Genomic DNA, 13,371 nt, shown 5'->3' on the forward strand with positions numbered 1-13,371 from the left:
TTTTCACAACCATAAAAAGTAAATACGAGAGTCTCCAGTAAAACTATCTCTATATTTCTGCCATCCAGTCTAATCCGATTCATCTCGTTGGTTGAAAGAAAAATAACGACGTTCAGTAGGTCCTCGAGATTTCTCAAATCCGATCCCGCCAAGACGTATTACTGTTGGCAACTCCTGCTGATGAAATATAGTGTCCAACTCGTCGCTAAGAGGACAGACTGAAACCGTCCAGACTAAATTTTTTCGTTCTTGCTAAGCCTAGAATGAGATTAAAAGGAATGTTGTCATACTTGAAATGAAGCAAGAGATTAACTTGAGTTTAATTTATAGTGTGCGTTGGTTTATGGAAGCGAAAATACACGGAGAAAGTTTTTGAGGGTTTTATTTTGGAAAGGGATCTAATTTACTACATTTGATTTTCCGATGTTACATGATTTTTGATTGGAAATAGCTGGAGTAGCTATCATAACACGAATTGTTTATTTATGACGTCATTAACGGGTGTTGTTTTTCGAGGTATATAACTTTAAGTTGGCATTACTGTTCAAGATGGCGACCGATTTAACAGCTGTCAAGTGATTTATTCTCAGTTTGGTTTGGCAATTCATCATGAATAGATTCACGCCTGAACAACGCTTGCAAATAGTGCAATTTTATTTCGAAAATAATGGTACTGTGCGGAAAAACTGACTGTTTGGTTCGCTTTATGGGCTGGTGGAATCATTGGTCCGTACTTCTTCAAAAACGATGATGGCCCGAACGTAACAGTCAATGATGATCGGTATAGAGCCATGATTACTAACTTTTTCATTCCTGAATTGAACAACCAAGATGTCCAGGAGCTGTGGTTCCAACAAGACGGCGCAACATGTCACACAGCTCGTGCCACAATCGATTTATTGAAAGACACGTTTGGTGACCGCCTAATTTCACGTTTTGGACCTGTGAATTGGCGTCCAAGATCTTGTGATTTAACACCGCTAGACTACTTTCTGTGGGGCTATGTAAAGTCATTGGTCTATGCGGATAAGCAACAAACCCTTGACCATTTGGAAGACAACATTCGCCGTGTTATTGCCGATATACGGCCACAAATTTTGGAAAAAGTCATCGAAAATTGGACGTCCAGATTGGACTACATCCGAGCCAGTCGTGGCGGTCATATGCCAGAAATCATATTTAAAATGTAATGCCACAAGATTATCTTGCGGATAAATAAAATGCATGTCAATCGAATAATCCATCGTTGTTTTATTGCAATTTAAAGTTCTATAGCTCTAAAAAAAACAGACCAGAAATTCTTTTTACATTTTTCTAAAGCACTATTGCTTCACCAAAAAATAGTTCTGGAGGAAATAAGCGGGTACCCTTCCAGAAAAAAAAATCATCCTATAGATTTGCATGCAAAATAAGCATAACACAAGATGAAAATGAAATTAACCCCAGTACCCCCCATTTCTACGCCCTTGTATGAGTTGCTTCTCTCTTTTCAATCGTCTCTATGACTTTGAAATACAATAAGCACAAAACAAGATTGGCATCCAAATATATCGTTCAAAATAATAAATACAGATCGTATGACCTTTGAAACAGGCGAAAAATTATCAATAAAAAAGACAATTAGTACTCAACGAATGTTCATTTATATCACAACAAAGGAGGCTGTGTATACATGTTTTGAACTACACATGTGGAAATTTTGAATCGGAAAATTCTGAGAATGAGGAATGTTACAATTCTGTTCGTTAGAGCGTATCGCTATCAAATACCAACTTTGATATATAATTTCTATTTCCTTTTGTCTTTTGTTGGACTGAACCTGTTTTCCCTATTAAAATGCAATTTTTAATTTTATCAAAACGAAGTTGAAACTGCATGCAGTATTCTAGATGATGGCAATCAAATTGAGTGCAATTAAGGGACGAAATGAAAACCTGCTATCACAAAGGTTAACAAAGACACAGCTGCACGTGCGATACCTGCGCATTCGCCAATTTGCAACACAACCGTTGCAAATTGGCGAATGCGCTTCTATCTGATATTCTTTGAAATATTCATTTTTTCTGACTTATAAGAATCAAACAACATCATGAATGATTTATTTCTATTTTATATAGGGAAAAACATAGTGCTGGATTGGTCGAAAATTTAGACTAGGATCACTCTACAGGTGAACCGAAAGAAACTGCAATTTTTAAGAGAAGACGTTAAAAAAATGTCTATTTATTCGAATGGCATGCCCTGAATTTTTCCGATAAAATTCGATAAAATAAAACGTACCATTATCTTGAATGATTTTTGAGATATGTCCTTTAGTTCAGACCATTATATCCCTAAAATTTTTCGAAAAAGTTGCCTACGTCAAAAAAGTACCAAATGGTGACAAGTGGAGTATTTCTAATTCAAAATTTCAAGGAACTTCGGCATTCTCATTTGACAAAAAATGTTGTATCGAGTTTCACTACTTTTGGACCAACCTGTAGAGTCAAAAATAATTCAACTTATGCGTTAGGTACTGTCGACATCCCGTCAAAATTCAAATTATTCTTCCAGCTCAAAATTTCCAAGTGTTATCGACCGATAGAGCACTATTGACTCACCCTGCATATGACTAGATTCTATTCCTCACGTATAGTTGAAATGAAAATCAATAATTGCCGGTGGAAATCTGAATAAATAAAATGGTACTCTCGCATGCGCAAATTTGCGCAATAGTCGTTCCAAATTGGCGAATACAAATTTTCAATATTGCATTCAACTATTCATTTTTCTGTTTCTGCAATCAGACGGTTATACGAGATGCTTGAAACTAAATATTGTTGAAATAGTTTGCCAGCAAAATATCCCTTGACTTCTCATTTCTGTAACATGAACATCGACTGAATTCAACTTATTGGAAGGCATATGTTTCGATCCTCTGTGACTTTTTGATGGTAGTGCCTTTATTTTTATTTTTCGAACGAAATCATTGCTTCATATGTTGAAATGTCAATTCATCTTTGATATTTATTGATTTCAATATGGCTTTCAGATGGAATTCAATTGAACATCTCAGATTTCAGAAAAAAAATTTCAGACACTTACACAATAAGAAATATTCACAAAAAATTTTTATTGTTAAAGAGTAGAGCATTATAGTACTCTGCGTCAATTTCTATACTTTCATTTATAAAGGGTGTTTTTTTTTAGAGCTATAGAACTTCTTTAAATTGCAATAAAACAACGATGGATTATTCGATTGACATGAATTCTATTTATCTGCAAGATAATCTTGTGGCATTACATTTTAAATATGATTTTTGGCATATGACCGCCACGGCTGGCTCGGATGTAGTCCAATCTGGACGTCCAATTTTCGATGACTTTTTCCAACATTTGTGGCCGTATATCGGAAATAACACGGCGAATGTTGTCTTCCAAATGGTCAAGGGTTTGTGGCTTACCCGCATAGACCAATGACTTTACACAGGAAGTAGTCTAGCGGTGTTAAATCACAAGATCTTGGAGGCCAATTGACAGGTCCAAAACGTGAAATTAGGCGGTCACCAAACGTGTCTTCCCATAAATCGATTGTGGCACGAGCTGTGTGACATGTTGCGCCGTCTTGTTGGAACCACAGCTCCTGGACATCATGGTTGTTCAATTCAGGAATGAAAAAGTTAGTAATCATGGCTCTATACCGATCACCATTGACCGTAATGTTCTGGCCATCATCGTTTTTGAAGAAGTACGGACCAATGATTCCACCAGCCCATAAAGCGTACCAAACAGTCAGTTTTTCTGGATGTAACGGTGTTTCGACATACACTTGAGGATTAGCTTCACTCCAAATGCGTAAGTTTTGTTTGTTGACGTAGCCATTCAACCAGAAGTGCGCTTCATCGCTAAACAAAATAAAATGGACGTAGTGCGCGATACGTATTCAGCACAGAACTATTATTTTCGAAATGAAATTGAACTATTTGCGAGCGTTGTTCAGGCGTGAGTCTATTCATGATGAATTGCCAAACCAAACTGAGAATAAATCACTTGACAGTTGTTAAATCAATCATCATCTTGAACAGTAATGCCAACTTAAAGTTATATACTTAGAAAAAAAACACCCGTTATAAACCAGACAATCCCTTGTCAACCCCTAATTGGCTAAATGATAATTAGTTCATTATCGTAATAACCTTTATGTTGAGTTGACTAGAAAATTACTGATCTATTGTTGTTTCTCCTCCAGATTGACGGTGGATTTGAGGAACAGCGAGGCCAACAGAGCTGCTGCCATGATTTCCCATTGGCTGTGCTACGCAAACAGCGCTGTTAATCCTATTATATACAACTTTATGAGCGGTAAGTTATGTAATTTCAGTTTGGAAGACCAGTGGCGGATGCTACTGGAAGGGCAATGGGCAGTGAATTGTGTTTCTATTCACTTTGTTCATGGAGAAACGGGAATTGCCCTTTCAAAAAGTTTCATCGTATCAGCAGTTATTATATTTTAACTTCATTCATAATAATGTGGGACATAATGTAAAAGTAAATGGAAATAGTATATTCTAAAACAAGTTGCAGAATAGGCCCCTTATCCAACACGAATGCGGAATTCGAAAACGAGCGACGAAGGAACGAGTTTTCGAATGCACGAGTGTTGGTTTTGCCTTCTGCAACGAGTATTAGACGATATTTTCTCTATTTCAGTTTTGTTCAAATTTCCTAAAAACCGGGAGCTCTACGAGAAAGCGGTGAGCGGTACCATAATTTACGATCTCTGATTATTCGAATTTCGATCTCACCTGAAAAATTTTTTGTCTAAAAATTTTCGTAAAATTTTCCATTCCTAACACTCAGAAAAAAATAAATAAATGTTCCTTTATGGGAATATTGTATCATTTTATTGATTGATTCAATGATGTAGATTACGAAAATGCTTGCAGTTGGGCGATCCGTACATTATTTCAGAAATTATAGGGAAAAATCTGAAATTTTCAAAGAAAAAATTGATAATTTTCCCGAAGCTGCCACTTCTTCTGGACGTGAGCTATGCACTTGAAACCTCGTTATGTTTCAGAGCGGAACTTAAAGTTTGAAAAACATTTTTATTTGAGGGTCTGTGACGAATAACTCAGGAGATATAACAATTTTTATGGTTTTCAGTTTTGTGGAATATTGTCGAATTTCAATGAAAAATTCAGGTTATACATCCTAGTTACTTTTGTATTATATTTTGGCAGTTGGTGTGACTTTCACGAAAATTAACAGATAACGGAATTTTAATTTGAATCATACTTTTCGAATTTTGGAATGATTTATAGTTACGCATTGAATTCATGAATTATGTCTGCCGAAATCGATTCAACATCACCAGAACCAAGAGAAATTGCTGATAAATTTTCAAATCATTTTACAATATCCTATTTATACTATATTGACCATTGAAGAATGTTGAAATTTGATAGTCAGTCTAGACAACCACAAAACGAAAATTAACACTGAAAACAATGCTGTTATGAGTTCATTACAGCAATGTTTTTAGTACTGCAATGAACTCATTACGATACTGAAATAGAGAACATTTTTTAGTTTCTAATGAAACATTAGTTACCAACTCAAAATATCATAGTTACCTAACTATTAACGCGAATTATTTTTGATTGATAACATGAATTTCAATATTTCGACAATTTACAAAATTGAAGGGGATATCCTTTGCCAGTTATTCTGTTGTTTTATTGATACTTATTTAGGATGGTTGAGCATCCCTGTCGTCTAAGATGTCACTTGCATTCTCTACATAGACCAAACATATGTTATATATTCGAAATCAGGGAAAAAGGAGCTAGTCAGATATAGAATAATATACAGGGTTTTCCATTTGAAAAACTGAAGTTGCAATCAATATGTATATATTTCATTCTGTGAAATCATTTTGAAAAAACACTAGCCGATTTCGTGAAACTTTTGTAGAAAACATTTTTTTGAACCTATTAATAATAATAAGAGTTTATTCCGGTAAATAAACAAAATACATCACTGAGGTTTAAAACATTAATACTTGTATATGATATGAAATACAATATAAATTCTTAAATTAGTAACTTTTAGTAACAACACGTTAAGGGTATATGGTATATTTATGCTGAGAAAATGATGTTGATTTTTTCTGTTAAATTTTTTTTTACTTACGTTAACGGCACTGTTGTTCCTTTGGAGTCAGAAATAAATGAAAAGACAACTCCCATTTGGGATCTGCTAGTAGATTTACCATATCTCATCAATTTTCCAGTATACCTACTATGAATACACCTTATAAAGCGGGGGGCCTAGGGCCGACCCCTGGGGAATCCCTCCTCCGTAACAATATTGCCTCGTTCACTATTCGAAAAGAATTTCGAACGAGAATAATTCTGTCCACAACCGACATAGGGTCGAAATCGTTTTTCTACCCTTTGAGAGACGCTCGATTGAAAATTTAAGGGTGTAAGACTCGGATTCAAATTGCTTTCGTCGGCAGATAAAAGGGCCCTCTTTTCAATCGAAACCAATCGTTACCACCTCATGTGTGGAATGCATTTCGGTGTCCCGTAATTGCGCCATCGGTTGCGGTATAAATATTTGGACTGGCTCGGTTGGCTAGAATGTTTGCGCGCGGCAAATCCTTTGGACAAGATACGTCGAGAGGGTATTCCTTTAGGAGCTAGTAATTTATGACTGGTTGTTGAACATGGATCAGTTTCTGAGATTGTTTGCTCAGAGAGGGTGAAATGTATTTGCCAATCTGGTTCCAGGTGAAGATTTTTTTTTTGTCAATGAAGATCGAATGTTCTTTTCACCCCAATTTGATTTGAGAATGCTCTTTGGTGAAACTGTGGCTGAAAAATGTTTGTTTGTGAATTGTTTAGTAGGAAAAATTCGAAAATTGTACAGAAGTTTTCTTATTATACAGGGTGTTTCCAAATTAGACGTGAACCTGGGAGGAAGTATTAGTAACTGGTGTTTTTCTTCGAGGTATATAACTTTAAGTTAGCATTTCTGTTCAAGATGGCGACCGATTTGACAGCTGTCAAGTGATTTATTTTCAGTTTGGTTTGGCAATTCATCATGAATAGACTCACGTCTCAACAACGCTTGCAAATAGTGCAATTTTATTTCGAAAATAATGGTTCTGTGCGGAATAGGTATCACGCACTACTTCCATTTTATTTTGTTCAGCGATGAAGCGCACTTCTGGTTGAATGGCTACGTCAACAAACAAAACTGCCACATTTGGAGTGAAGCTAATCCTCAATTGTATGTCGAAACACCGTTACATCCAGAAAAACTGACTTTTTGGTGCGCTTTATGGGGTGGTGGAATCATTGGTCCGCACTGCTTCAAAAACGATGATGACCAGAACGTTACAGTCAATGGTGATCGGTATAGAACCATGATTACTAACTTTTTCATTCCTGAATTGAACAACCATGATGTCCAGGAGCTGTGGTTCCAACAAGACGGCGCAACATGTCACACAGCTCGTGCCACAATCGATTTATTGAAAGACACGTTTGGTGACCGCCTAATTTCACGTTTTGGACCTGTGAATTGGCCTCCAAGATCTTGTGATTCAACATCGCTAGACTACTTTCTGTGGGGCTATGTAAAGTCATTGGTCTATGCAGATAAGCCACAAACCCTTGACCATTTGGAAGACAACATTCGCCGTGTTATGGCCGATATACGGCCACAAATGTTGGAAAAAGTCATCGAAAATTGGACGTCCAAAATGGACTACATACGAGCAAGCCGTGGCGGTCATATGCCAGAAATCATATTTAAATTGTAATGCCACAAGATTATCTTGCGGATAAATAAAATTCATGTCAATCGAATAATCCATCGTTGTGTTATGGGGATTTAAAGTTCTACAGCTCTAAAAAAAACACCCTTTACATGAGTAAGTGCGTCCTCCCTTTATGGATTTTGGAGTTTCGTTCCTAGATCGCTGGATCAATTGGGCTATCCAGTTATCGGTGCCCAAGATACACCCTCCCACATCATCACGGAGAGGTGACTCTGTACAAACTCTGGAATTCTTTATAAACCCACCGATGCCTGACTTGAGAGTGACGCAAAGCCACCTCTCGGGCATGCAGAGCCACTAAAAACTGAATCATCTACGTAACAGCTACGAGAGTACCTGCTGGGTTGGTTTTTCGAACTAGATATGTTTTCTAAATATTCACATGTACTGTACAGGTTTGGAAAATTCACTTGGAACCATGGGATTAAGCGTACAAATCTCCAAGTCGCTCTGGCTCCTGTGGAACAGTGGAAAAATCGAAACATGAGTGCGATGCCATATCAAATTAAAATCTGGTCTTCGCGAATGGCCACTGGCAAGCGTTGTGGGAGATCTGTTAGTAGGGTTTGAAGTCTCTCTGTCTCGACCTGCGTGCGCGATGGAATCTACGCCTGCCAGCAGCCGTTCGCGTTATTTGATATGGCATCGCACTCATGTTTCGATTCTTCCACTGTTCCATTGGAGCCAGAGCGACTTGGAGATTTGTACGCTAAATCCTATGGTTCCGAGTGAATTTTCCATACCTGTATAGTTTGAATTAAATTCACTAGACGCAACACTCGTTAATTAAGGATGAGTCGGATCTATAATGGACTAGTATTCATTTTTTTGTTAAGGATTAATTCTAAAAATTTAAGTAAAATGAAACAAAAATCTGGAAGAATCATTGAAATATCTCTAGAAATGAAAAAGTTATGGGACTTTGAAGTTGCGCTTGGAAGAATAATTTCATAGTCTAGTGTGTGACGTCACGTCACTTACACGAGGCGACTGGTGTTCGCAGAGTGCTTACGAATTCATTGGTGTACAATCAATTGTGCCGTTCAACAATAAATTGTTTTTTCATGTACCAAATGACATGAATCAAAGGAAGAAAAGGTGCAAATTAATGAGGCATGACTTAATTGGACCTAAAACTACTTCATATGTGTGTGAAGATCATTTTGATGTAAGTACCTATCAGTACTAGCTGTCTATTTCTGATAATAAAAATACTAAGGTGTAAGTTGGTTTGAAATAAGTTATTGAGTAAAAATAACTTTGTCCTTTCATGAAGCCTTCTTCCATTATGGTGACATAAAAACAAAACTCGAGTTAAAACTACACTGTACAACTACAAACGGCGCGAGAGCCTTTGCGCGGCTAAGTATTTAAACGTAATTTATGGTGTAGCGATCACAGGCGAGTGGCGTGACGTCACAGACGAGTCGGAGACCAAAGACGTTCCGCGCTAAAATACGTAAATTTAAATAATCTATTTCTCAGTCATTTATTGATGGATTTTCTAAATTTTTTCACTGATTTATCAGTTTTGCTCTATATTTTAATTCTATCGTGTCAAATATAGTATTATCAACATCACTTCACTAGTCCATTCCATAGCCAAGATAGTCGAAACTCCTCATTGTTCCGCTCGAGATCTTAGGTCTTGCAACTTGCTGGCTAACTTGTTCCATTATGCTTTAGAGTACATGAGTATTCTCCAAAAATTTCATGTTCCACGTCCATTAATAATGCTGTCCCACTACCGGAAAATCACATTAGCAGGCTATGCGTTTCCCAATAACCCAGTTATAATCTCGTTGGCCTTGCTGGGTGTGGGGCGTTTCCAAGTCGGAACAGTTAAATTGTTACCGGGGGTCTAAAGCTCCGATTTATCCTCGGTTTCTGATGCAACGTCACGCCCTTACCGTGTCGCTCTGACGAAGGGACAAACTGTTAAGGATTATGGGCGCTGCTACAATTGTCCCGATCACTGTTTGCTTGTAAGTAATTTCTGCGTTCAGGATGTTCAGCGGAAATCGGAATGTTCTCCTGGAAGTAAGGAAATAGCCCGAGGATGGATCAATGAGTCCGAAACAATGCGGATGTTCTGGTTTCTGAATGATAAGATTCCATTTATCAGTGCTATGTTCAAAATCTTCTTGGTAGGGTTATTTGTAAACACTAGGCAATGATTGAATTGACAGGAAAATATGTTATAATAATAATAATAATAAATGAGTTTATTCAAATATTCAATACAATAAGTACAATTTCAAATTAAACTCAGAAAAAATAAACTGTGAGTTATCTCTAGAATAACTGTTTACAGCTATTAAAGAATAGTTATTTATAATACAAGTGCAGAAGACATTGGTATTCTTCCACGAGTTCAAAATTCAAAAACGAGCCACGAAGTGGCAAGTTTTGGAATGAACGAGTGGTAGAATGAGCCTTCTGTACGAGTATTATACATTATTTTCTCTAATTCATTGCATTTTCATTGAAATTAATGAAATATTTCCATAAATATAATTTAGTGATTTTTGCATTGAAAAATGTTGGTTGGCAGAACTGATTTCTTTAAGGCAAATTGATGAATTGACAGATAAAGCCGTGGCGGAAAGTTCGGAGTACCAAGATAGAATAATAAAATATAACCATGAAAACTGTGCGTTTCTGATATATTCTCGCACGATTTTGTTCTACAAGATGTGGAAGAATGAACGGAATAACCACAGAATTGGAGAAAAATATGATTCTAACGACAGCAAAAAAAAAAGAATACAGTTCTTTCCACCATTATTCCACAATCAAATTTGTCTACATGGTCTCATTTGGGGATTTTTTTTTGTCATAATCGGGAATTTGACTCATCCTGTGAATTTTATTTCATCATTTCATCTTTTCAAACTACCACCAAATCAACCTATTAAGAGATGATTAGACTGTGTATAAATGTTCTGTCTTCTCTAATTAACCAGTTTTTGATTTCTTTCTTGAACTTTTTCAAATTTCTTATTTCTCTTATATTTGTTGGTATTTTTGTGTACAGTCTTGAGGCTATGTATGTACAGCATCTTTGTCCTATTCTTTTTTCCGCTCTTGGTCTTTCATAATTGTCCCTTTCTGTTCTAGTCGAATATTTATGTTCTTTCAGTGCAAGAGGTATTTTTTTATATTTCACAATATTCGGAAAGTGTTCCTGAAGGAGTATTAAGCCAATTGAAAAGCCCCTAGTCTGATGCACAGATTGCGGTGCTAGTATTAAATCCATATGATTTTTAGTTAGTACCAACCTTCAAACGATACGTGTCGAAATTTGACAGAAATCCGACCATTAGTTTGTGTTTTAACCCTTTTTAAGTTATTATGATGTTTAGTTTTGGCAACGTCGCGTATTCTAGGAATATCGAGACTTATGTTTTGTCAGATAATTAATGAGATGTATTGTTATCGTAAAGAAAAGTTGAAGTTTGGTAGCATATAGTTTTCGGTGTTAATATATCGGTTTTGGTTTAATTCATGGACATTTTAAATATATTAAGATTACAGTTCATTAGGACAGTTTGCATTGTATAAATCCCATTTTGTTCCATTTCAATCCTTTACCCTGTCCCTTTACATCCTTATACAGTGCGGTGCTGTGTGGAAGCAGAGAGCAGTTTATATTGGTAAGACTATTATAACATAATTTTTATTGGTTCAAATAGGGAAAATGCAACAGTTTGTGATATATTGCGTTGAGAGTGTTGCTACATTTGTTATTTGAACAAAAAGAATTTCGTGTGCTGATAGAATAACTTTTCGAAGGGAAAAAATACAGTACAAGCAAAATCTTGGCTTGATGAAGAGTTTCCGGGATCTGCACTAGGAAAATCCACTATCATTGATTGGTATGCTAAGTTTAAACGTGGTGGAATGATCACCGAAGACGGCAAACGCAGTAGAAGCCCAAAATAGGCTGTCAGCGACGAAAAAATCAAAAAATTGCACGAAATAATTTTGAATGACCGTAAAGTGGAGTTGATTGAGATAGCAGACATTGTGAAGATATCATCTGAACGTGTACATCATATGATTCACAAATATTTGTACATGAGAAAGCTGTGTGCAAAATGGGTGCCGCGCGAGCTCACAATAGATTCTGAGCAGTGTTTGAAGCTGTTTTAAGTGCAAAAAAACCTATTTTTGCGTCGATATACGACAATAGCTGAAACATGGCTCCATCATTTCACTCGGGAGTCCAATCGACAGTCAGCTGAGTGGACTGCACACGATGAACCGAATCCAAAACAGTCAGTTGGCAAGGTTATGGCATCAGTATTCTGGGATGCGCAAGGTGTAATATTCATTGATTACCTCCAAAAGGGCCAGACCATCAAAAGCGATCATTATAGAGCGTTATTGGATCGTTTAAAGAATGAAATCGTTAAAAAAAAGGCCCCATTTGAAGAAAAACGAAGTGCTGTTTCATCAAGACAATGCGCCATGTCACAAATCAATGGGAACAATGGCAAAATTGCATGAATTGGGCTTCGAATTGCTTCTACATCCCCCGTATTCGCCAGATCTGGCCCCCAGCGACTTTTTCCTGTTCTCAGACCTCAAAAGAATGCTCGCTGGAAAGAAATTTAGCACCAATGAAGAAGTGATCGCCAAAACTGAGGCCTATTTCGAAGCGAAAGACAAATCGTACTACAAAAATGATATCGAAAAGTTGGAAGATTGCTATAATCTCTGTATCGCCCTGGAAGGTAACTATGTTGAATAATAAAATCGAATTTTGCCAAAAGAATGTGTTTTACTATGGTAAACCGGAGACTTTTCAATTGGCTTGTAATCTTGGAACCTTGAATATTCGGTTTGACCGTCCTCGTGGAAGCATGGTCGGGATATCCCCATGATTTTCTGCCATTGGGATGACCGTAATGAACTCATCTTTCGTCCCCAGTTACAATGCGATGCAGAAATCCCTTGCGTCTTTGCCTTCCAAGCAGCTGTTCACGGTGTGAAAGGAGCCTAACAGGTCAAATTTATGGTAGTCAATATTTACAATAATAATTCATTGTTAACATGCCTTTTACGTGTTAAATTAAAATTTCCCTGCCTTTTTCGTTGTAACGTTCATTTAACCAGGATTTCAATTCGTGACGAGTTAACCGAATCAACAATTAAAACATAAAAACGAAAAGTAAACATACATAGGTACATAGCGAGCAATCCCTCAAGTACTGCTGAAGTGAACAACAACGAAAAACACCAAGGAACACGCTTTCCATTCTACTCGGATTAAATTAATTCAGAATTTCTCTGCTCTCACCCAATTGTCATTACTCTGTGTTTCTTCTCCGTAACTGAATTTGCAAAAAACGTTCTCTACGCAGCAAGCGGTTTGGCCGGAAATCCATGAATTTAGAGATTCACGCAGGAAAAAAACGAATGAATTCATACCGTTGACAGTTTCCATCACATCAATCATTGCTACAAATGGAAAGTTCCGCTAGGTTGTTATTTTTCCAGACTGGTTGTGACTTCTCGTTCTGTTCGTTTTCTTC

General features: G+C 36.8%; 1 protein-coding gene across 2 annotated transcripts in view; it reads left to right on the plus strand.

The window, feature by feature from the left end:
- LOC123685018 (orexin/Hypocretin receptor type 1-like) overlaps window positions 1–13,371 on the plus strand; it is a 130,291-nt gene that overhangs the window by 95,837 nt on the left and 21,083 nt on the right. For both annotated transcript variants that reach the window (XM_045624583.1, XM_045624576.1), the window contains exon 6: window positions 4,229–4,341. In XM_045624583.1, the coding sequence (XP_045480539.1) occupies window positions 4,229–4,341 (113 nt within the window). The remainder of the gene's footprint in view (window positions 1–4,228; window positions 4,342–13,371) is intronic.

This window comes from Harmonia axyridis, chromosome 1, assembly GCF_914767665.1.
Source record: "Harmonia axyridis chromosome 1, icHarAxyr1.1, whole genome shotgun sequence".
In the NCBI taxonomy this organism is placed as follows: domain Eukaryota; kingdom Metazoa; phylum Arthropoda; class Insecta; order Coleoptera; family Coccinellidae; genus Harmonia; species Harmonia axyridis.